The 21,850-nt window shown below is 39.9% G+C and overlaps 1 protein-coding gene across 2 annotated transcripts in view; it reads right to left on the reverse strand.

The window, feature by feature from the left end:
* The window catches only part of crp (transcription factor cropped), a 227,677-nt gene extending 207,951 nt beyond the window's left edge, over positions 1–19,726 (reverse strand). For both annotated transcript variants that reach the window (XM_014364548.2, XM_014364539.2), the window contains exon 1: positions 19,220–19,726. In XM_014364548.2, the coding sequence (XP_014220034.2) occupies positions 19,220–19,365 (146 nt within the window). In that variant the 5' untranslated portion in view covers positions 19,366–19,726. The remainder of the gene's footprint in view (positions 1–19,219) is intronic.
* Between the last annotated feature and the right edge of the window lie 2,124 nt (positions 19,727–21,850).

Genomic DNA, 21,850 nt, shown 5'->3' on the forward strand with positions numbered 1-21,850 from the left:
ATCGGTTACTTTTGTCAATACACAAATAAAGAGATAAAAACGGATAAAAAGACGAGGGAGGCTAAACTTACGGAGGGTGGGAAAAGAAAAGAAAAAAAAAGGACGAAAAGAGGAGTGCAGTAGACAGATGGTATAACGGGATTGGCCGTTCGGCCGGAAAGGTCTGGAAAATGCCGCATTTACGCTGTGGCCGATGACTTCAACGTTTGCTCCCTTTTTTTCTGCGTCAAATCGCTTCGGAGCTCATTTTTTCCGTCTCTGTGTCCTCGACGCGCAGCAACTCTTACCCTCGATTTGACGGGACAAGCTTATCGCCCCACCATAAGGAATTATCCGCTTTTCGTGGCTCTTGTACGCGGGCACTTATTTTTAACGACGACAGAGAGCTCGAAAGCTCCACGCGGTGGTGGTGGTACAGCGAAAAATTCGATGTTGATTCGATAATGCCGATGAATCATCCTCGTTGGGGTTTGAATTACACACTTTTTGCTGTACTTTTATCATTGATCTGAAATTGTATTATCTCCTCGATTCAACAAAATTCGCATTTTACGTATCGTATGGATGATTATAGATTATTTTGAAATTTCGCTGAGTCCTTCGGTGCGCAAAATAAAAAAAACTATAAAATCCTTTGAAAAAACAAAAAGGTCAATCGAAACAATCGTATAACTTGGAGCTCGACTTGGAGTCGCCACCAACGAAGTAAAAGTTTAGAAAAGTAAAGTGGTGAACGAAAAACTTGATGAAATCAAAGCGCCACATCGGCTCAGCCATCACCAAACTCGAAAGTTTAAAACCCCTAGCAGTAAGCAGACAGAACAAGAGCAAAAAAAAAAAAAGAAACAACAAAAGGAGCAGCAACGTCGTTAGAGTGAAAATTTGGCGCAGACGACGCGAGTGGCCTGCTGCGATTATATTTAGCGCGGCCGAGTCTATAAAACTGCAGAGAGAGCCTGTCTGGCCAGAGATGACGTAACAGGAAAATGCTTGGCGCCGTCATACGCGGCTGCTGCTGTAACTTTTCTCCTTTTCTTTTTTTTTTCGTCTGTCTTTCCTTCACCCCGAGATGTGCGTGATACTTGTGTGCATGTGAGTTTATTTTTCATCCGAAAGCTCTCGGTCACTCATCGTCGATCATGAGCTCGAGGGTGAGCTTAATTTTTTATTTTTCAAGATGAGCGGGTGAAGACAAGATGATTCGTGCAAAACGTACGTGATGACTTTTCATTGCATTGTGTGGAAATTTTTTTATTTTTAATGGAGTGTTTCATACATTTATTTGAATTTTATCATCTCTCTTGTAACTTTTTGATAAAGCAAACGAACGATTTAGTGTTTTGTTTTTTTTTGTACTAAAAAATTTATATTAATAATTTGAATGATAAATTAATTTTAAAAATAAAATACAAAATTTTTATTACAATTCGAAAACTCGTTTGACCTTTGGTCGCGGTCTTTAATGGTTAAATCGAATTTCTCAGTATAGTAAAAAAAAACTTAAATACACAAAATTCAATCAAGACAATCGGCATTAAATTACTGTCAAATCAGCTTTAGACAAACAAACCTCGTGACATCCGTCCAAGCTAAACCAATCCAATCTCGAGTGAAGAAGCTTTATTGTCAATCTTTTATAAAAAAAAAAAAAAAAAAAATTTAGTGAGTAAGAACCGGTTCAACGTTCACGAACCGCTGAAAAGTATATGCACACGGCGAGAGAGAGAGACAGAAAAAATATACATATACAAGTACGCGCTGTTTTCGCAAATTTTTTTCCACTCCTAAAGTTCGCGAACACTGAGGAAAAAAAAAATAAATAAAAAAATTAACATACGTGCACAGGTAAAAGTAGACATGACAAACGACTAAGTGCTTACTACAATACCTGTGCAGTCGTGTGCAGTACAATATAATATACAAGTATAATAGGTACAAAAGCACGAGAGATTTGAGGACTCGACGACGAGGCTTTATATGTATACATGTATACGTATGGAGGGCGATGTCAAGGATCTGAATGGCTCTCGTGGTACACACATACGGCCCTGAACCCCAAGCCATCAGGCAAATCCCAAGGCTTTGTCCAATGGTTGTAAGGCGTAGTAAAGGAGGCTCCGAAGCTCGGAGAGAAAGAGGGAAGTGCGAGAACAGAAGGGCAGAACGAGGAAGGAGAGACGATACGTGTACCCCCTCCCCCAACCAACCACCCACGCACGCGCACTAGAAGTGAAGGATGTCTGGTGGATAAATATGTCTGCGTCTGTCGGCGGCGAACGTGGCTTGGCTGTTGGCGGGTTTTCTCCTCCTCGGCGTGCAATGTATATACGTATTACCAACGCATCACGTGGATCGCTTTTTCTCGGAGGATTTAATTTATTATCTTTGCCTGCAGTTGCGTATCGTATGAAATAAAAATCGCCATAGATTGTGATCACACTTTCTTTCCATGATGCGTTTTTTTGGACAGACTCGTATAGTTTCGAGAGATTTTCGTGACCTCGAAAGGCAAACAATTACCGTCTCCTCTGCATGGAAAAAAACATCCGGAGCTTCATGATATGCTTTCTGAAATTGTTACAAGTTGAGCAAGCAGGTCATATACCTCCACACGAATATTCGCACATTTTCCGAGTTATTTAGTTTTTTACTTCCTCGAAATGTCGGTAATCCCACGAGTAACAAAAGAATACCTTATGCTTTTAAAATTTGGAAAAAGCGGGGAAAAAAAATTACGGGCCAGCACGCAACCAAGCAAAGCGCGCAGCAGCGAGCAAAACATCCGAAATCAAAGAGATGAGCTTTCCAAGCTTCGAGCTGCACCGTGTACATTTTGTACGTACGGGTTTCTGCACCGAAGACAATAACAATAGCGCGATGTAAGTGTGTATATATACATATATATATGGCAACAGCAGCAGCATCGTGCATTCCTCGCCGTCTCGGTCGTTTCTGTCCTCTGGCTGCGAAATTCGTGACCGTTACCTTGCTCCCCTCGTCGCCTTTCACTTTCTCCGTCAGGATGTTCTCGCTCTCCTCTCTCTCGCTCTCTTTGGCCTCTGCATGTGCGCACAACGTATATAGTTTGTTCGGCGACGATGTTGAAAAAAATCTTCATATGAGGAAAAAAATAAAAAAATCCCAGATCCTTTGACGCTCGCGGTCACCCAAATGGGCACCAATCGTTCCGGTCCAATGGCAAGAAGACGATGACGAAGCCCAGGCAGGTGGTACACGTAACAACCTTTTTTTTTTCTTGCCTGCGATCGCACTCGTACGCGAAACAAAGAATCGAAAGCGAGGCACGGGCGATCCACTTCTCTTCCTATGGATTTTGCACACTGTTGTTCGTGGACGCCTCGGGAGCAAATAATAGATGCTGACCTGGAAACCACCCGCGCACCTTGCGATGGCTCTTTATACCTATACTTACGTATTTACATGCAGTTACGTGTGCACGTACAAGCCGTTGTCGATTGATTTTTTTTTTTTCCATCATCGCCTTCTTTGGGAAAACGTAGACATTGACTGCTCTAGATCTTTTTAGTAAACGCCGAAAAATCGATGGAAAGCCAATCGGTGGCGAGCGACGAGAGTCGCGATTAAGCATAAATACGAAGAGATTTTTCTAGTACCTGTATCATCGGTGTTAAAATAAAACGCGGTCAACGAGGTACGAGCAACAGAAGCCCGGCAACAACAACAACAACAACGAAAGTGCACGACCGGTGTTTTGGCATTTATGGTCAGTGACGTCAAGCTCAACGCAGCTTTTCAACGTGTATATATGGGCCCGTCATTCTATTTCTGCTGCTTCCTCCCCCCCCCTCCCCCGGGAGCAGAAGATGGTCATGTAGAGCGCGAGTGAGAGGTCGGTGGCTCTTTCGCAGGGCATTGTTGTCTGGCGCGCTGCACACACGCGAGAAGACACAACGAGAGTGTATAATATGCTGGAGGTGTGTGTGTGTGTGTGTGTACATGTGTCCGTGAGTTTGCTGACGAGGTGGATGATAAATCAGTAGGAGAAGAAGAAGAGGAGAGAATGCGGAGGAAGCTGCAACAGCGCCAAGTACGGATTCGCGAGAGGCTTTTTTTTCTCTCTTTCTCTTCAACTTCTCGTTCCTATACACATACAGCGAAGAGCGAACTGACATACTTTATTGACAATAGTTTTATCATGGCTCAGAGAAGGGGGAAGTACATTTAGAGATCACATTTTTATTGTAGGGATCCAAGTACAACACCCTGGAAGAGATCGAGCATTTTAATTTATGACAAAGGGATCACCATGTATAACAACCCTCTGCAATTGCCGAGTCTAAACTTATTCATCAACTCAATTAAAAAATTCACTTTCGTACATAAATGGCGTCTGCAAGTATAGGCACATTGTATTTTTGCCAGAACACAATACGTATAGACAGAGCGGTCACATAATAGGTACGCACGTAGGTATACGTATATAAATAGGATTCGCAAAAGAGGGGAAGTACTTTGGCGAAGAAAAGGGAAGAGTTGAGGGAAAGGAGGAGGAGAAGAACGAGTGCACGGGGTTTTGAAGACTTCACGGATCGGTTCCCACCCTCGTCGTCGTCGGCGCGTTGTTGCTGCTCAGGGGCGCTTATTATCCTCATTGAGATTCGAAGAAACGGCTACTGCCGTCGCTCTCGACTATATACTACCTATGCATGCACTCGAACAATAGTAGGTATATACATCTTATGTACGTCCGCATCGTCCATAGTCGTATAGAGGAGTATGGTCACGTGTACTTGGGCACCTTAACCGCGGTGGTGCGCACTTGCAACGCTTTGATAGCTTTGCCCAATGAAAGGAGAGAAATATACTCTTAAAATTATATTCTTCTACTCCCCTCTTTTCGCTTTACACGGAGGATTATTGTCCAAATAAAAGTCGGTTCTCAAAATAGCGTCCTTGTTAATTAATGTGTTGTAACCAAAAAGTACGATGTATGACACAAACATTTCAAGTGCATGCAGCATCATAAAATTAAGGTGTATGTACACGGTTATATTGCGTGCATACACTGCTAATCTCGATGTCACAATACATACACCAAAGTTTTCAGTGAACGCTCTTGCATTCACTGAAATTTCCAGTGTACGTTGAAGCGTTCACTGAAATTTCCAGTGTACGTTGAAGCGTTCACTGAAATTTCCAGTGTACGTTGAAGTGGTCACCCAAGTTGAGATTTTGTATCCATATACCATGATACAATGATACGTTAATAAAGTTATTGATACACGGGAAGTTTTTATAAAGGGTTTGACTTTTCAATAAGTTGCAAGGTACAAAGTTTTAATGATGCGTTTGTGTAACCAGGAACGTTTGATACTCACAACCATATGATACGAGCCACATAACCTGTAAAGTGTCAACTTATAAATATCCTACACGGCACCTTAAGTTTCACCGAGATTTTGGATGCATCCTGCGTCGTACATCGAAAATCTCGGTGTACGCTGTGTCGTACATCGAAAATCTCGGTGTACGCTGTGTCGTACATCGAGAATTTCGATGTACGATATATTTACACGCAAAATGACCGTGCACACGCACCTTAATTTTTTGTTATCAGTGTACCTTAAAAATAACGTGTCATACATCATACTTTATTGTTCATACATGCTTATTGACGATGCTCTTTTATTGTTCATCGAAGTTTTCAGTGCTTGCATGTGAGAACAGTGATTATTTAGGACAATAATCTTCCGTGTACTTTTACTTGCCGTCCGATCCGTTTTCTTTGTTCCAGGGTGCGTGCAATGAAGAAACGAGAGAGAGAGAGAGTCTACATTGCTGCCACCGATGCTCCGAGACGAATTTAATTACTTCATGTGTTTTATTTTACAGGGCTGCTGCTGCTGTCTTTCTCTCTCCTCGGGGCTTTTCAAAAGTCCCCCCGCGCACCGAGAGGCTCGAGGAAAACGATGATTTAATGAATTTCAGCGGCAGCCGTAAATAATAACGCGCAAGGCTTCCTCTTTTTTTTTGTTCATTTTTTACTCTTCCTTTTTTTTTTCACTCGCACTGCAAGGCTGCGAAAGACGTGCATGATAATTTATTTGATCAAGTTTCCCTTCTCCCTTTCTTTTACTCTTTTCGTGTACCTGTACCGCATGTTGCTATTCTTTTTTTTTTTTTTTTTAATTACTTAGGGTGAGGTATTACTCGGAGTTGTCAGGTATGTTGATGATTTTTTTTCCCCCCTATTATTTTCAACATAATCACTTTATAAAGACAAAACTTAGCAGGTACGTGTGCACATCAGGCGTATTATTTTGATTATCTGAAGAACCAGCAACAATAGAATTTTGATGCTCACTCATACCATAAACGAGGACAGGGATTTTTCAAGATTTCGTACGACAAATCAATAATTTTTCTTCTCAGCAGTTTTAATTAATTTTTAAGAAGAACACTTTCAACTGTCTGTCGTTAGTTGTCGTAGAATATTGTATGAAAACCTATGACTCGTGATTTTTTAAGATGTAGACCAAACGTGGGCACAAATCACGTTAGCTGCTGATAACAATATACAACAAAATTGTGTTATACATCAGAAATCATGTTAGAAATCAGTGATTCCCAGATATTTTAAATTACTTAATAGACCATGCAGTTGCAAAGAAAAAGTAAAAAATCTATGTACCCCAAATAGATTTCTTCCTCTATTTTCATTAAATCAATGGCGTGAGAAACTATGTTCACAAAAGAATAATACAATCGACACACTCCGAAAAGAAACAAATAATCATAATCATTTGAATAATTTTTTCGCATACGATGATCGAAAGCAACAAGCAGAAAGAAAAACATAGCGTTTGATCGAAAGAGAAAAAAAAAGTCGCGTGCCAAATAGTACGCACAAGCAAATTGGACAAGTAAAAATCTTAGGGCCATTTGTAACGATGATAGCCGAGCACTTTTTTTATTCGCCCTCCATCTTTCCTTTCAGCAGAAGCGTCGCGCCACGCCATCATTCAAAATAGAGAGAAAAGTAGCGGGGGAAAATAAGTCACCTCCCGGGAATATGACGGCGAATAAAATGCACGGCAGAAGCATAGCGACGATGACACGCCACCACCGCCGAGAGCTATATTATCTTCCCCTCGACTTTGTTCGTTAGAAATACTTAACTCGGCGCTACGAAAATTCACCGCAGCGAATTAAATGTTCGTTCGCTAAAATACGGGGAGTGGAGGTAATTTATTTTTGTTGGAATTAGGAGAAATTTTTCTTCTTTTTTTTTTTTTTCATAAATCACACACGACTTGTGCACTCTTTTTTGCGACCGGTAATCCTCATCGATTACACGGTGCGTCGCGCGTGGTATGAGAATATGAGAAGTATTCGTCGAACCAATTTTCAAGTGTTTGTCACCTTTGTAAATATCTGTGAAAAAAAAGAAAAAAAAAACCACACTATACAAAGCAGCAGGAGTAGATACATAGCGTTTCTTTTGAATTCTCTGCGGCGGTGCGTTAGGAGAAGAAGGAGGCGCCACACATATTCTGTACGCAAAACAGACGAAGAAATAAAAGGGGGTTAAACGAGGGAGAAAGAAGGGTGGCGCGGCATGCAAAGTAGGCATCGCCGGGCGAGTAGCCAACAGCGCTATTAAACAGCGGCTTATATTACCAAGTATCGTACAATAATAGAAGACGGACGGTGAGAAGGAGGGACGCTGGCAGCGTTTTAGCGCCGATATCAAGCGCACGGCGCTATTATAACAATACACGCCGGCCGGAGGAGAAAACGGAATAGACACGGTCACCTGTGCGGTTGAACCACCTATCTCTCTCTCTCTCTCTGCCTCGCGAGAAAAAGACCCGATGCTGTTGTTCTCTTTTCATTCTTGTCGCCGCTGTATATATGTATGTACCTCTGTTGGGTACACATGGGCACCTCATGCAGGTGCAGCAGTGTATAGACGACGACGACGACGACGATTGAAGCTTCTTCCCTTTGTGCGCGATGCAGATAATATACAGGAGAGTTGCCACTTTTCCATTGTGTCCATACATACATATACGGGATAGGCTGGTGAGGTAGGTTTTGTTACGTAAACTTCGATTGTGCGGAATATATATACACATGTGCCGAGCTTGGATGATAATATAATTGATCCTTCTATAAAAATGGAGTTGGATATGTCAGACATTTATTTTAATTTTTTTTCTCAATATTTTTTAACGGAATAGGGGTGGGAGAGATAACTGTAGCACCCATTAATAATAATTGGACACAGCGTAAGTGCCGGTGAAAAGAAAAAGATGGGAGAGCCAGAAAACGAACGTTTCATCGTCATGTAGAAACTGCGGCGCTACTACAACGCACGACAACGCACTTACGGCTCTATTATGCAAATGACATTCATTAATAAAAATAGTCGTGTCTTACTTAATTTATCCCTCATTTTTCCTCCCTCGCTTTTTTACCCCTCTTTCTATCATTTTTGCTCCACAACGACACCCTCATTAAGCATACACGATTCGCATGGGACCGAATTTATGAAAAATTAATGCTTTCGTATTATCAAGTGACGATTCGAGTAAAGTAGTGGGGTAGTTATAAACGTGCTTACGAATAAACGTGGCAAGGGGACTTATATAGTGGATATGTCATGCTAACACTAACTGTTAAATAACTGATTCAAAGTTGGAGAAAAAGATGCTGTTGTTTAAATTTTTTTTGAGATATATTTAATACAATTTATTTGCAAGTGGATACACATGTGCGTTATTCATACGTGGATAAAAAAAATATTACAATATTTAAACTAGACATTTCGAAACAATTCAATTTTTTTTTCTCTCAATCATAAAGTTTGATAACCGGTTTAATTGTGAACATGATTGTAATGCTGTTACTTGTTTACGATTTTTTATTTTTTAAATCTGTAATAAAAAATCGTATAGATGGTATGACTCTTTAATTGAAAACTGAAAATGTAATGACTCTTTATCCGGAAGAGAATTGACAACGTAATCAATTGTTTACAACGATATCCACGCAAATAGTACACCTCATTTATTTTTTTTTTTTTTCAAGTCTCCAAATCAAATTAACTTAAAAAGAAATCTTGAACAATAATTGAACTCTTGCAATCTTGTGCTGACAATAAAGTTAAACAATTTTTAAGTTTTAATTGATATGATGATGATGCAAGAAAAAAGGATTGAAAGTGCAAGTTAACCGGACCATTTAGAAATTACTGCTTTTACTAAAGTCGACAAATACTTAAATGGTACCAAAAAATGTAATTTCATACAAGATTAATATCAACACGCGTAAAAAATACATTGTACTTTAGCACTTACAGTAAGGTATGTAATAAAAAAAACTAGCAAACGCATCAGCAGTATACAGGCACGTAAAATGAGTATAGGTTTTTTATACTCGCGACGAGCCTTTTGCACTTGGACGGCCTCGTCTAGGAATGGACTTACGTCTCTCTCACTCTACCCACGCTCCCCTTTCTCCTTCCCGGTAATATTTTCCAATCTCGTTAATTCGACGTATATCGGTCGTCCGTCGGCGCTTAAGTGGTTTATGTTATAATATTCGCACGACGCGCTCCCTTTGAAGATAATATAAAAAAAATAATAATAACAATACCCGGGCACCACCTTACTCTTTTGATCGAGAAACACGTGCCGAGTTATTTCATTTTCATTACGGTCTAGAGTATACACTTTTATTTAAATATAAGACATTCAAACAAGCTGGTGAATTTTTTTTTTCTTTTTTTTCGTCTACTTACTCGACGCTTGCATTTTTTGCTAGTCCATACCAACGCGTCTGCTTTTTTTTTCGTTTTCGGGATTCGCTTTTACCACTGGTACTACACTTCAAGGTCGTAGAGTGCAAAGTACACACGAATATGCAAACTCTGGTTAATGCACCTTTAATGGAAACATACTGTGTGTGCACGAATGATGCCCTTTCGGAGAGATTTCTGGGCGAGAAGACAAGAGAATCTCAAGGGTGCAGGTATTAAAAGTTGATGATCATAATTATTGTTAAGACGTGTTAGAATATTGTATAGAGAATTTGTAGAAAAATACAAATTTACAGACAAAATATTGAAGACAGAACAAGTCGGTGATATCAAAATAAGTTGAAGGTAAGCTTATGCTTGTTTACACATGTATATTTTTTATGCCCACACATTAATTGTGAAATTAAAATTAGGGAGCTGCATGGACTTTGATAGTACTTTGCGTGCCTGCAATGTATTGTAAAGAGACAGAGAAAGGATGTGAAGGACATTTTCTTAATTATTAATATCATCCATTTCGAGTATTGTTGTTCTTGAGATTACAAGCATTGAAAAAAATAATAATATAGGTTTCTAAAAACGTATTATGAAACGAGTCTGCTTCTACAGTGGCGAAATTAAATATTTGTTTTAAGAGCTAAATAACAACCTATACAAATGTACACGAGCGAAAAAAAAATTTAACTGGCCAGTACAAGATCACGCGGTGACGCATTAATGCGTGCGCGCACTTTTATCTCGGGAGACTGTACGTGCCGTACAAAGATACACGGACAATATATTACGCTCGGTGGTATTAAAACAAAATGTCACGTCTCATGTGGTTTAAAATGATTTTGAAAAACTTTTTTTCTCCTATATTTCATGCGTAAACAGGAAATGAGGCGTACTTATTAATTTTTATCAATCGAAATATTCAAATAAAAACATAGTGTCTTATTTCAAGAGCTGCTTCCGAGTTTTAATGTACTGTAATTACATTGTTTTGATTTTTTGTATGATTATGCAATGGGCCTTATGACTGATGAAAGAAAAATAAATAGTATAACTCGAGTATAATGTAATAAATGTTTTTAATAATAGAACTGTCCTCTCTCCCGTTAATGGTTATAAAAAAATTCATTATATTTTATTCCTTTTAAAAATTTTAATACAATCGACAAAATTTTTTAAGAAACATGATAATTAAATTAATGTACATTGGAATTGTAAAAATATATGAGACAAATATATATATGAGTCTTATCATGTTAAGCAAAAAATTAGCCGAGGCCGCTCGCAACTGAGCACACAAAAAAAATTACAGCTCGTTATAAATTCGCGAAAAGTAAACACAGCAACCAAATAGTCAAGCAAGAGAGCATAGAAAAGGAATTTTCGGTGCATTTTTTTTTCTTTTAAGCAAATAGTCTGCTTGCGCTAAAAATAGGTCCCAAAAGAAAGAGGGAGAGTCTTGTTTGTATGCAACTTCGAACGATACGATTATTTTACGATACTCGCATACGTTTGGAAGGTCAGCAGTGCCTAAATTCGAAATTTGTTATGACACGGGGAGGCTACTTACTCCACTTTTTCTTTCTATCTTTTTCTTTTTCTGCGTGTATGGAAAAAAAACATCTGTTTTTTCCTCGAGTGAAGAAAAAACGATGCTGGCACGAGACTTTGCACGACATTGTAACCAGAATATCGTTATCTCTGTCATGAATGACTTTTTATTTTTTACTGTACGATGATGACGGTGCAGCGTGCGCGTATATCTACTATACTTTTAAAGCAGAGAAACACTCGACCGGACGTAACGAGAAATATAAATATTGATGCGTCAACCTTCAGAGAAAAAAAAAAAAAAAAAATGCGGTTTAGTCATAAAAAAAAGAAAAAAAAAATCCAAACTAGACAAGCGAGAATCGCGCGGGGTCGATTGCGCGACGATTTATCGCTCGACCAGCTGATACACGGCGAATCACGATAAAGATATACTGCCGATCAAACAGCTGTGCCACACAGCGCTCGACGCGATACGTGCATCGTATAAAGTTCGACAAGTTATGTTGTTTTTCGGCGATGAATGCGGATTGTTTGCTCAGCGATAATAATCGGGAACCAGCGTTTGTACTAGCAATGCATCCTGAAAGCCACTTTTTTCTTCAGTAAAATAAATGAATAGCATCCATGCACGCTTCAAGCGATGAAAAAATTTTCAGCATTTGAATGTTCAAAAATATCCTACTCTCTCCTCTAAACTCGAGCTTTTTTGTGTTACCGCTTGTACCTCCATTTTTATTTTACGCTGCTATTCCGTCGATTTCTCGTCTGTTATTATTATCATTCTCCCGCAATGATACATGCGTACATTGACACATACGCGCCCCGAGGCTCTCGTATTTTCTGTTGCTTCTTCCTCTTGTTCCTCGAAGGTCATCCCCTCGAAGTCTTTGGCTTTGCACCTGTCTTTTATTTACATGTTCTATGAAATATAACCTTTTACTTAAAACAGGATTTTATCACCATTGCGACCAAATCAATGACGCGACTGGCGATTTCGATAAAACGATAAGCAACGTGCTATTTTCTTATCAAAAGCGCGACTGTGTATCTCAGTCAAATTACTCACTCGCCATTCGTAATGAAAAATTCTCAGTGACGAGAAATCATTGTTATTGTACTTCATAGGTCACGCACGTAACGACACGGCACGTCACGTGTGTTCCCTCCATTCATCCATCCGCTTTGCTACGAATTATATTTTTAACACACAAAAGACCGTGTCGACAACGAGTTATTTTTCTTCTTCATGCCTGTACGTGCATTACTATGGATTTATTCTTCGTGTGACAGGAAAAAAAAAGTACTCGTTTTCCATTGCCACTGTGTGTACAACAACGAGATACTTGCTGATATTTTTTTACCATCCTGTATACAGTTTATGTTATAAAATAAAATAATTTCCATAGGAAAAAGTGCATATTTATGAATCCATACAGGTCATGAAAGTTTCGGGAAATGCAACGCAATTGTCAACACAATATACCTACTCCCCGTGTTTGTACACAATATTTGTTGACTTACTAATCATTTGAACGTGCGTGCAACTACACCCGTTAAATCAGGAGTGCAAAACCTTAAACAAAACGAAAAATTAAAACTACGCACAAAAAGAAAAAATATTCATCGATTTTTTGCTGCTCGAAAGGGAGAAAATAAAAAACAATGGAAGTGAGTAATGGTTAATTACATTATGAACTCGGAGATGAAAAAACTTAGCTTTACGACGATACGTATTATACCAGTGTTGGATATACACTGTACACTGTCGACACGTCATGGAGAGGTGCACACAATCTGCGCGAAGATTACAAAGCTCTTTATAGTCCAAGGGATGAGTGGTGGAACAAAAAAAGAAAGACAGGGCGCGTCCCTGCGAAAATTCGGACGATTAATTGTCGCGGTGCCAGGAAAAAAAGTTTTTCTCCCTCCTCCGTCACACACAGTATGTATATACCTGCACGTGGTGTGCGGCGCTGATCCTGAGATATTGATTCATAAATCAGACGTGCGCGAAGAATCGGAGGGAAAACCGCTAATGTGAAGGAGTCGTTGTTGTATAGTGTCTACGTCGTCGTCGTATGTGGTATATACAAGTGGCGGCTGAGCTGCTGAAATATTGTCCAGGTTGGATAGGTATCGACGAATAAATAATAACGATGCGTATTTTCGATGCTGCCAATTTATTATGTGTGCACGCGCTGAAAGAACGTAAATCGTTATATTTCTCTCATTCGACCGAAGACCTTGGCTGATTCAAAAATCACGCACTGAATGAAAGTTCAAGTTATGCACGTATACGCATAATGTATGGGTAGATAACGCGAGCGAGTACTCTACATACGCGGGGAAACTACAAGTTGCAGCAGCTGAGTATAGCGCGGTGGAAGAAAAATATGGTAAACAAGTGAGTGTATATAGTGCGAAGCCAAGCGAGCGGGCGAAAAAAGAAACGGCGAGTGTCGGTGGTGGCGTCGTCGCTCCACAACCGCCAGTTATTTATAGCAGCCGATTATTGTGCAACAAACGTGCCTTTTACGTAACCACCTCACGTGTGTGTACAGTGTGCTCTCCTGTAACTTGTGTCAACGTAGCAGTTGTCGCCGTTGGGTTTGGTATACAGTTATCTAGATGCAAGTTTTTTTTTTTTTTTTTTTTCCATTACCGGTTTTTCAGTTTTGAACGGAAAATTTTCGGGAGTGATGAGTGTCTTGAAACTCTGAGAATTTTATGCGAACAAATATTTACCGATTTTGTAATTTTTTTTATTTTTTATTAATTTTTTCATTAACTTTAAAAAAATTATTTTTCAATTTTATACTTCACACTTATTATTATGCATGCCGCTCCATTTTGCAAAATTTTACTTTGCAATGGAAAACGTTTTTTAAACCACTCCCGTGGCCCCTCAGAATAATCGAGTACTAATAATTTTATAAAGCATGAGATTGTGTCGATAAAAATATTATTTTTCATCGAAAAATTATGTTGGCCTACTTGGATGGTAGTAAAAATTGGATTTTCAACCTCGTTTTAAGCAGTACTTGGTTAATTGTAAGCTTTTATATCTGTCGTGTTGCATGTCAGAAAAGTAAGTGTAAAAATTAGCACATAAGCAAAATAAATAAACATGTTGAGTTGAATCCATTTCGATCCATCACAAACATTTTGTTTGAGATTGCATGTATTTTTTACGATTTTAGACTGGCAAAAAAAGTGCTCATTTATCCAAATATAAAATAAAAGTAAAAAAAAATGTATATACCAATTCTATGAGAGTACCATCTCTCTCATCTCCGCTTTCAACTCACTTCTCCCACGTGCACGCAGATTGCGCGGGAGCGTGTTGCACGTATACGTATTCCGTACAAAGCTCCCGGTGCTGCTGCAGTAAGACGCGGGAACCCCAAGTTTTAAAAACAAAAAAAAATGGAGGAGTACGAGAAGGGGGTGTGTAGTACGAGCAACGAAAAAGCGTGGAAAAAAAAAACACGTGAAAGGAGGAGGAGGAGGAAGGGCGCACGCGAAGCGCGAGAAAGACGCAGCAACAACATCGTGCCTTCGTATATATATGTACCGTCAAGAGGATGAGAGCAGAGTATAAACAGAGGAAAGAGAACCTAGAGGGGGTAGGGTGGGCCCTCCCTTCACGAGCATGCACTCCCGTTCGCATCCATTATTATTTTTTCTTCTTCCTTCCCTTTGCGCATCACACGCTACCCAGACCCCCTAAATACGCACGCGCGTGTAGAGGACTCGCTCTAAAAAAAGATTGCAGAGACTATAGTTACGCTCCCTCTTTTCTTTTTCCCTCCCCCCCCCTTGCTTTTGATCGTGTTTTGTATTTTGGTACTTACGGGACAGAGGAACAAAGGAGCGAGATGATGGTGGCGGTCGAGCTGAAATTTGACAGTCGCCTTCATCGTCCCCTTCGCGCGCGTTCGTACATTATTACACCTATATGCATGGGACTTGCGGGGAAATATTTTCGGCGCGTCATTAGGGCGCTGCGATGCTTTTATTCAAATTAGAAAAACTGCGGTTTGCTTTCCCGCGGTGGTGGGATGAGTGGATCAGCATTGCTAATTTCAGCTACGATGTTGAGAGAGACAAAGAGTGAGAGGGAGTGGCTTAATTTAGCCTTTCGTCAGGTTAAATTGAGCAGTTTTTAGGGTTAAAGGGGGTTTTTTTTCTTCTTCTTCTTCATCTCAAGTATTACGGGATGCGCATTAATATTAGAAGCTCTTTTTTTTTTTTTTTTTTTTCCTTTTGTCGAGCCCACATAGTCGTCTCTGCTACTCGACCGTGATACTAAAGGGCAATGTCCCAGTACTCGCTCACTTTTTTCTTTTATACACCTTCACCATATTTTCAATTGGGTAATAAACACGTTAATTTGTACTGAAAAAGTTATTTTTTGGTGTCTGAATAACTACCCTATTTATGTTTTAAAAATTTGTATCGAAAAAATCAGCCAAATGATGGACTATTGGGACATCGACCTTGTGTTAAGCATTTTTTATGCATCCAAACAATTTAAAGTATCGACAGACTCATCAATAAACACACGCGATTACAGATGGCACCAATTTTCAAGACTGTTATTAATTGTTTGTTTTTCCTTGTCACAAAAGCGCCACAAGCGAGAAAGTTTAGTTTAATTGATGGGGAGTGTGGTTGTGGGTCCTGTTATTATTTGTGCTGGTATATGATAGGTAAGATAAATCACATCTTCGTTGGTCGTAGAATTTTTCTGTGTCGAAGTTATTGTCAAACTCTTGTCGTCGTCGACAGTTTAGCTAATGCAAGTAATCAATTTCATATATATTATATGGTAACCATAAAATTGATCGTATTATAAACGTAAAAAAACTAGCAAGTTGTATTACATGCTTTTTCTTTGTAAACGGACAACTTTTCAATAGACAAATTATTTCACCCCAATTATTTTACGCCATTCTTAACTAAAAACAAAAAATGTACATTGAATCCAAGGATCAACAAAACCAATAAATAACGTAGAATTGGACTTGGCTCGTTAAGACAAATAACGTACATTAATTTGTCGAAAGCGTTTAGTAATCCTCCGCATGAATACGAAAAATATGCTTATTTAGACGTGGTCGCAGTAATTAATTAAATTCCTCTGAAGAATGGCGAACTAAAGAAAATAGACTCATGGAAAGGATGAAAAAAATGTGCGCGTGTTTTGGTACGACAAATAAATAATAAAATCTCTTTCCTTCCAAGCAGAGAAAAGGGATGAGGGTGATGCGTCCTTGAAGAGGTAAGCGACCCGAAGCAAAAATAATAGCCCCATCATAGAGGGATCGTAAATCCATGGGCATACTATGCACCACAGCTGTGTACCGTCGGAATGGCACTTCAGTATACACCGACGGAGAACGAGACCCCCTCCCCCGCACGCACTGTTTCTAAAATAGCTGGCGGGAAAACACGTCCTCCCTCTCGCTCCGCTAATAAAGGACCGAAAGTCTGCAAAGGCGACACGCGAAAATAATCATGCCAGCTTTTTCTCATTAGCCTATTTTTCGTAATGCAGGCGCTTTGGGCTACTGCGCGATCAACACCACCACCGAGGTCTGCGACGGTGCTTCTGAATTTTCTGACGAAGGGATGAAACATTTTCGCGCCTGGGTTTGTTCTCCCCCCCTGCCTTTTTTTGTTCTTCACTAGTGTGATTTGACGATGCAAGTATAAATATTTCGCAGCTTTAATCATCGTATTCTTATCTGGTTTAGATAATTGAGATATAGTAATTTAAAAACAATAAACATTGTAAATCGCATCGAAGAGATAAGCGCTGCTTGAAAATTTGTGCTTTTTTTTATTTTTCTCTCCTCTTTTTGTTACTGTTTGTTAAAAGCGTAACCAAACGAGTTTACTAAGCGTAACAAGCTACGTGTAAACGAATAACTTTTTTTTTCTTGAGACAACGACAAAATGATTTGTTCTCCCAATTCCTTCTTCTTTGCCTAATAATTGCACGTAGTGCACGAATACGAGATGATGCCGGTCGAACGACTAATCAATAATCCATACGCATAAATAATGAATTTACGTCAATTTAGAGCTTACATCTTAAGTTTACAATATGACGTGTACGAGGAAAACAAACAGCTGAGCTCACGCGAGAACTATCTCTGGTGAAAAAAAAAAAAAAAAAAAAAAAAAAAACATTTCTCGAATCTCGTGACCTTCGCTGTACTGCTGTTGTATGTATTTGAGAAAAGAAAACACTGGGGCCGATTGTTTTGTTTATATTTTTAGTTTAACGAAGGGGACACAGTATCGTGCTTCGATGTCCAAGTCACGTGGAAAAAGAGTGTTTCCCTCATAAAGAGTTCGATGGTCGAATTTTTAGAGTTTTGTTTAACTACGAATAGGAAATTTTCAACTAAATAATATATGCAGTTGTCACATAGATGCGATTCAAGTGTTTTTATAATAATTTAATAACATTTTGAAGGAAAAGATGAACTTTCTTCATATTCAGAATCCCATCAGGGCCCTGATCAAACGTTAGAATCGTATACGGATTGATATTGAATAACCTACGCATTGTGGTTGTCAACTTGCAAATAATTCATGACAATATTGTACGTGTACGAAGAACCACGATGATTGACACAACACATGACATGTATTATTGCACCATTGTTGGAGTACTTGAAGTAGTTGTTCATAATTTTATGTATTCGCTTTTCGAGTCGCTTTTTATCTGGTATGAAAAATTGAGGGGATAAAAACGACGTACAAAAAATATTTTCATCTTCCGCCACTTGATGTGTATAACTTATGTGTAGTGTAGTCCCGTGAAAAATTCATTACATATTCTGAAATGTTCCTACATCCCTGGAGGCATGTGAAAGATTTTTGTCTCGATAGGTGCCTCCCAAAAAATTCCATTTACATTTTAGGGAATTTTCAACCAAATTTTTTTGTGGATTTACTCGTATATTGTATCATGTGGAAAAAAATGGTACGCTGAGGAAATCAAGGAGGAAGTATAAACGTAAAAAACAAAAGAAAGTACAGAAATGTAGTGAAAAATAAATTATTCACTGTAATAACGGTATGTATTTAAAAATAAAAAGCTTTGAATTAAGCTACTGAAACACTCACCTTATGTTATACACATGCACACGTAAAAAAGAAAATGCTACTAAATATAATATGATACTCGGCTGAGAGAGCCGCAGACGCGCCAGAGACCAAGGCCGTTGTTTTGCAAATCTCGTCTCTGACGCGTCATACTTACTGACACACAACACTCCCACGCACGAGCGCGGCGGTACAAACTCTCTCGCGTCTCGCCGGCCGGTTTGTCTTACGATGGAACTGTTCACACACATTGGCTTTGAGGCCGATTGCATTTATTACTCATATACAGTTCAACATCGTCAGCAACCACGAGAGAGCAGAGTACTTACGCTACAGAGCATGCAATCGACAAATACTTTACAAAACGTTAGAAGAGAGAGAGAGAGAGAGAGAAATGAAAAAAACCAAAAGGTGAATGGTGGGATGCATGCGAAACAAAAAATCAATAATTCGCTGTTGCATCCGACTCATGACGGGCATGCATTATAGCATGGCAGTGCGCAAACTGTGCAGCGAAACAAAAAACAAACGTTAAGAACGCCAACTCCGGAATTCGCCAGTCTTCTTTTCTGTTTGAGCGGAGCAAACGTTATGCGAGATACTCATAATACTTGGATGCAAATGCTTGGTCATCAAAACAAGCTTTTCGACTCGCTTCACAACTCTACTCGTGAATTTTAGCAAACAGCAAACAGTTTTAGCACTGCGTTAAAAATAAAAAAAAAATTTGGCAAGCAAACTAACCCGCAAAGGTCTGACTCCTGCTCCTCGGTCGTCTCGACGATTTCTTCAAGCAAATCACTGTTGCCGAACATAATCCTGTGGTAAACGCCGTCTTCCTGCACCTCGTACTCCAGTTCTCTGATACCGTTCTTTGGTAACACCACCATACAAATATTTCACGTTGAAACTTCAACAATAACAATAACAAAAACAGCGACCGTAGAAAGAAAGAAAAAAACCAAACAAAACAAAAAAAAAAAAAAAAAAACACTAACAGCACTAAATGTCCCTGCTCCTTGAGAAACTGCACAAACGTGTTACAAAAGTTGTCCGTCCACTATTATAAATATTATTAACACTTTCACCAAGGATCAGTCGATACTACCCATAACATATTTATTACAATGATATACGCACTCGCGCACATGTATGAAAATATATGCAAACACACAAACTCACAAATGTACCTTTATTAACGTATCACACACGCAGAGTACTGTTAAATGCTCAAAGTGTTCGATTGTCCAATGTCCATTCGTCCGGGTGTGTTTTGATTTTTGGTCTCTGTCGCCTCTGATGTTTCGTAATGGCGCGCGGTGCAGATGGCTCTCTTTGGCGGGAAACAGCTGAGGGAGCCCCCACGCCGCAGGTATATATATATATATATATATCCCCGGAGCTTAATGTATATAAGTGTGTGCACTGTATCCAGATACAACCGTGTTGTAGAGAGCGAGATGGGTGTACCAGATGTTGTATATCGGGTGGTCTGCCTACATGGAACGAGCCACGAGCGGCGGAGGGGAAAAGGGAGAAACTGTCTGTTCGCGGTGTAGTACTCCGCCGCCGGTCGCAGGGCCGTCGTTGTAGCTCGAAGGCGCCGCCAATGGGGGCCCCCCTTCGTTTTCTTTCTGCTCCGTTTGTTATTTCCTTTCCTGCACCTGTGCACACACACTTCTCCTCTTTCGTCTTCTTTTGTGAATGGCTTCGAGCAAACAGTGAACGTACGACGACGACGACGACTCTTGTCTCCAAATCCAACGTGAGCTAAAACAGATACGTAGGAGGTTATGGTCGGCTTGGTTGGTGATCGTTGTCGAGGCGACACACAAAGTACACGCACACGTCACTATAATGTGTGTGCCGGTCAATGATCGACGACAATTAAAGACGTGTTTGTTGTTGTAGATTGTAGTCGTTGCTCGGGGCGATTGTTTCACCGGCCAAGGCGGCCGTGAGCGAGCGTGAAAACTCGTAGATCGTTCCTCCGAGGCATGACTGACACGCGCAGCATGTCGGCAAACGGAGCGGCTCGTTGTTTTATTTCTTTTAAGCGTAGGTAAAACGATGTAGTTGTATATACACTTTGTAAGGGCAGCGAGATGTAAATGGTATAGTTATCTTGTATATGTGTACACCCCACCGGCGCTCCCAAGAGCGAAGAACACCGACAGCACACACTCACTGGCGCGCCCTAACACAACGGCTCTTCGAACGTGTTGTATATGTAGAGGCTTTTATTGGAGCACTGATAACTACATATAAGTATTTCCCTTTCAATTTATGTAAGAGTGTGCAATGATACTCGTTACGGTCGTTACTTTTCACGAGCATGAGAGTTAGTTACACACTGCACGCACAGCTTGCAGTGCTTGCACAGTGCACACAACGTGGCCACGATGCAGGATGTATATATATATAGACCACCGGGATCGTTCCACGAGTTGTCCCTCGCGCTCACGAAAAAACAAGCTCACTGGTTGGGTCACCTGATTCTCGTGATGCACGTTGTTGGGTTACGTATTACGTACAACATCTGTAAACAATAATAATCATACATTGGTTTACAACACTGCACTCGGCGTATATATTCAAATATAGGGGGAAGGAAAAAAAAAAAAAGCACGCACTCGACTTTGCCCTTTCTTTTTGAATGTAGATGTGACAACGACTCCGACCCAGAGATCTTACACCGTAATGATCATTACAGGTTATCGCACCTATCGGCTATCTTCGTCGCTTTATCAGCTGTGTCGACTGTATATGTATACATTTATTATACACCCACAATGTTACATCCATACATACATATATATATATATATATATATATATATATATACGGGAGGGGTTGAAAAATCGGCGGCACTCGTTGACGTAACGAGTACGTCGATGCGTCACGTCGGAGCGTAGCTAGCTGACTGACCGGCCGCGCGCTCGTATTGCTCGTAAAGCCAGCGGCTGCCCATTGGTGGGGATGGGGATCATGGGGAGGAACATACAACAATCTATACATATATATGTACACTATATGGTGCAGCAGCAGTAGCACACACACGCAGCGCCCATGCCGTTGCAGCCGCAGCGTTTGTCGGTCTGTCGTCCATCTCTCTCGGTTTCGCGCGCGCCCTCGTCGCCGACAGATGCGCGCGCACCCTCAATGAAATACGCAAACGTAAATATGCACACGTACTTAATACGCCGGGCCGGGGATTCCACGAATACTTATTTCGTACATTTTTTTTACGATAAAGAATAGTAGGTTATGAATAATGATTACGGAGTATAGTTTATCTATTTGTTTTAGTTAAAATAGGGTACGATTAGGTTTTTTTTTTTCGTAAAAAGACTCGTTGTAAAGGTTTCTTCGGAA

The sequence above is a fragment of the Copidosoma floridanum genome, unplaced genomic scaffold, assembly GCF_036245765.1.
Source record: "Copidosoma floridanum isolate Cflo_tuat_1 unplaced genomic scaffold, Cflo_Japanese_pri ptg000001l, whole genome shotgun sequence".
NCBI lineage: Eukaryota > Metazoa > Arthropoda > Insecta > Hymenoptera > Encyrtidae > Copidosoma > Copidosoma floridanum.